Genomic DNA, 1,896 nt, shown 5'->3' on the forward strand with positions numbered 1-1,896 from the left:
ACTTGCCCGTTGGGTGCGGGCGCGGTGCGGGGCTCATCGGAGGCAGCCGGGCCCCACCTGCAGCCAAGCGATGGACGGCGGGCCCGGTCCCCCGGTCCTCCCCCGGGAACACCTGTCCTTTCCCTTCGCCGGCGTTCTTTTTCTTCAGCTGTTTCCCGCTTCCTGAGATCTGGAGGCCGCCTTTTTGCACAAATGTGTTGTTTTGAAACACTGGGCATTGTTCTGAGGTTTCAGTCGCGGCCCGCAGCCAAACGCAACGCGCATTTCAACGGAGCGCTCCGGCACTCTGGGGAATTAGGGGAGCGGATGAGAGATTTAAAACTCCACGGTCACTGTGCAGAGGTAAGGAAATGTGATTCGTGTGTGGCTCTGAAACATGACTTTTCACTGAACGTCGCGCCCTGGGCATGTTCCCAGGCGATCCTTCACGTTCCTCAAGACCTGGTAATGCCCCCATACCTGGAACCCCGGGCCGCCCTCCAGAGTGACCTCATCCTTAGCGCTGCCTCAGACTCAGACACCCAAAGCTGCAGAGGTAGGACCCTGCATCACAAGCGGAAGGCGCGGCCTGCCTGGGGTGTGGACTCCCAGCTGCTGGAGGAACATTGCCCTTTGGCTCAGAAGAGAAAGCCAGTTTCTCCTCCGGCATTTCCAGTTCCAGGGGAGCCCCCAGGGTGTCCCTGTTTGGGGACAGTTCCCCCTCACAAGCTGAAGGAGAATCCCGCTCACCACTGGACAGAGGAGAAACAGGCCCAGCGAGGGGAGTGCTTGCCTGCACAGAGGAGTCCATGGGGAGGTGGATGAAAGTCTGGGGTTGGGGAAGACCCCCCAGGGGTCCAGATTGAGCCCACACCAGGATGATCAGAGGACCCAGTGCCACCTCTGCCCCAGGAGCTTACCTGACAACCCAGGGGGTGGTGAGACCTCCTTGCTGGGGGATCCTTCTTGATGATGCAAAGCTGCCAGAGCATCGCAGGGACACCCCCAGGGGCTCTGACACCTGCTATCAGAGTCACTTTCCCCAAAAGGACCTCCTGTAGCCCGCAGCGTTGTCCTCAGCTGCCCCACTTCTCTTGATCCACCAGGCTTCCTGGCCAAGATGGGCGGGCCCCCTGCGTGACTGGGGGTCTCCTGGGGGAGAGTCAGCCGTCTACCCCACCCCTCTTTCAGGGTCCATGGAACCTGGGGATTCCCTTCTGGAACCCACTCCCAGGGAGAAACCAAAGTACCTGGCCAGGGAGGTGAAGCCCGAAGATAGCCTGAGCCGCTCACCACCCACCTCCCACCCCCGGTGTTCTCCATGAGGGAGCCCCCGGGAAGGGGGTGCTTCTCAGACCCTCCCAAAGTGGGAAGAGCCCACCAGGTGGCACAGAGGCCTCCAGCCTAGGCCCAGAGCAGGGGTCGCTGGCAGAATTCTATTCCCAGCACCCAGGTCATAGCATCACTTCTGCCATTCAGACGCCACAGGAGAGACTGGACAGGCGGGGAGAGACAACAGCTTCACCTCCCCGCCTCCTCTGGGTCCCTGGGCCCCTGGAACCCCAGGGGAGAATCTGAACTCTAGCAGACAAGCCTCTGTCTTTGGCCTAATCATCTACCCACCTGAGTGGCCCTTGCCCTCACACAGCATGGCCTTGCATGGAGAGAGGTGTGGGCCACATCCCAGCCTTCTTGTTAAGTGTAAAGTCCAGGTCCTCCTCCCCCAGCACCTTTCTTTCTCACTCAGCACATTCAGAGCCTGGCTACAGCCACTTCCCTTCTGTTCCAGGTATGGGGGACATCACATAGCCTTTAGAAACATGAAGAAACACCTGGAAACACATCCAGGGCACGACGTTCGGGGAAAACTCACGTTTCGGAGCCACACATGAATTTTGTACAAATATGAATCCTTTC

The 1,896-nt window shown here is 59.3% G+C and overlaps 1 protein-coding gene across 1 annotated transcript in view; it reads right to left on the minus strand.

Moving 5' to 3' along the window:
- BOK (BCL2-related ovarian killer) overlaps positions 1–971 on the minus strand; it is a 33,119-nt gene extending 32,148 nt beyond the window's left edge. The window contains exons 1-3 of the mRNA XM_011929638.1: positions 900–971; positions 730–808; positions 58–180 (exon numbers count right to left, since the gene is read on the minus strand). Of these exons, the coding sequence (XP_011785028.1) occupies positions 58–180; positions 730–808; positions 900–971 (274 nt within the window). The remainder of the gene's footprint in view (positions 1–57; positions 181–729; positions 809–899) is intronic.
- Positions 972–1,896: the final 925 nt, after the last annotated feature.

The sequence above is a fragment of the Colobus angolensis genome, unplaced genomic scaffold (assembly GCF_000951035.1).
Source record: "Colobus angolensis palliatus isolate OR3802 unplaced genomic scaffold, Cang.pa_1.0 Scaffold82, whole genome shotgun sequence".
Lineage (NCBI taxonomy): Eukaryota > Metazoa > Chordata > Mammalia > Primates > Cercopithecidae > Colobus > Colobus angolensis.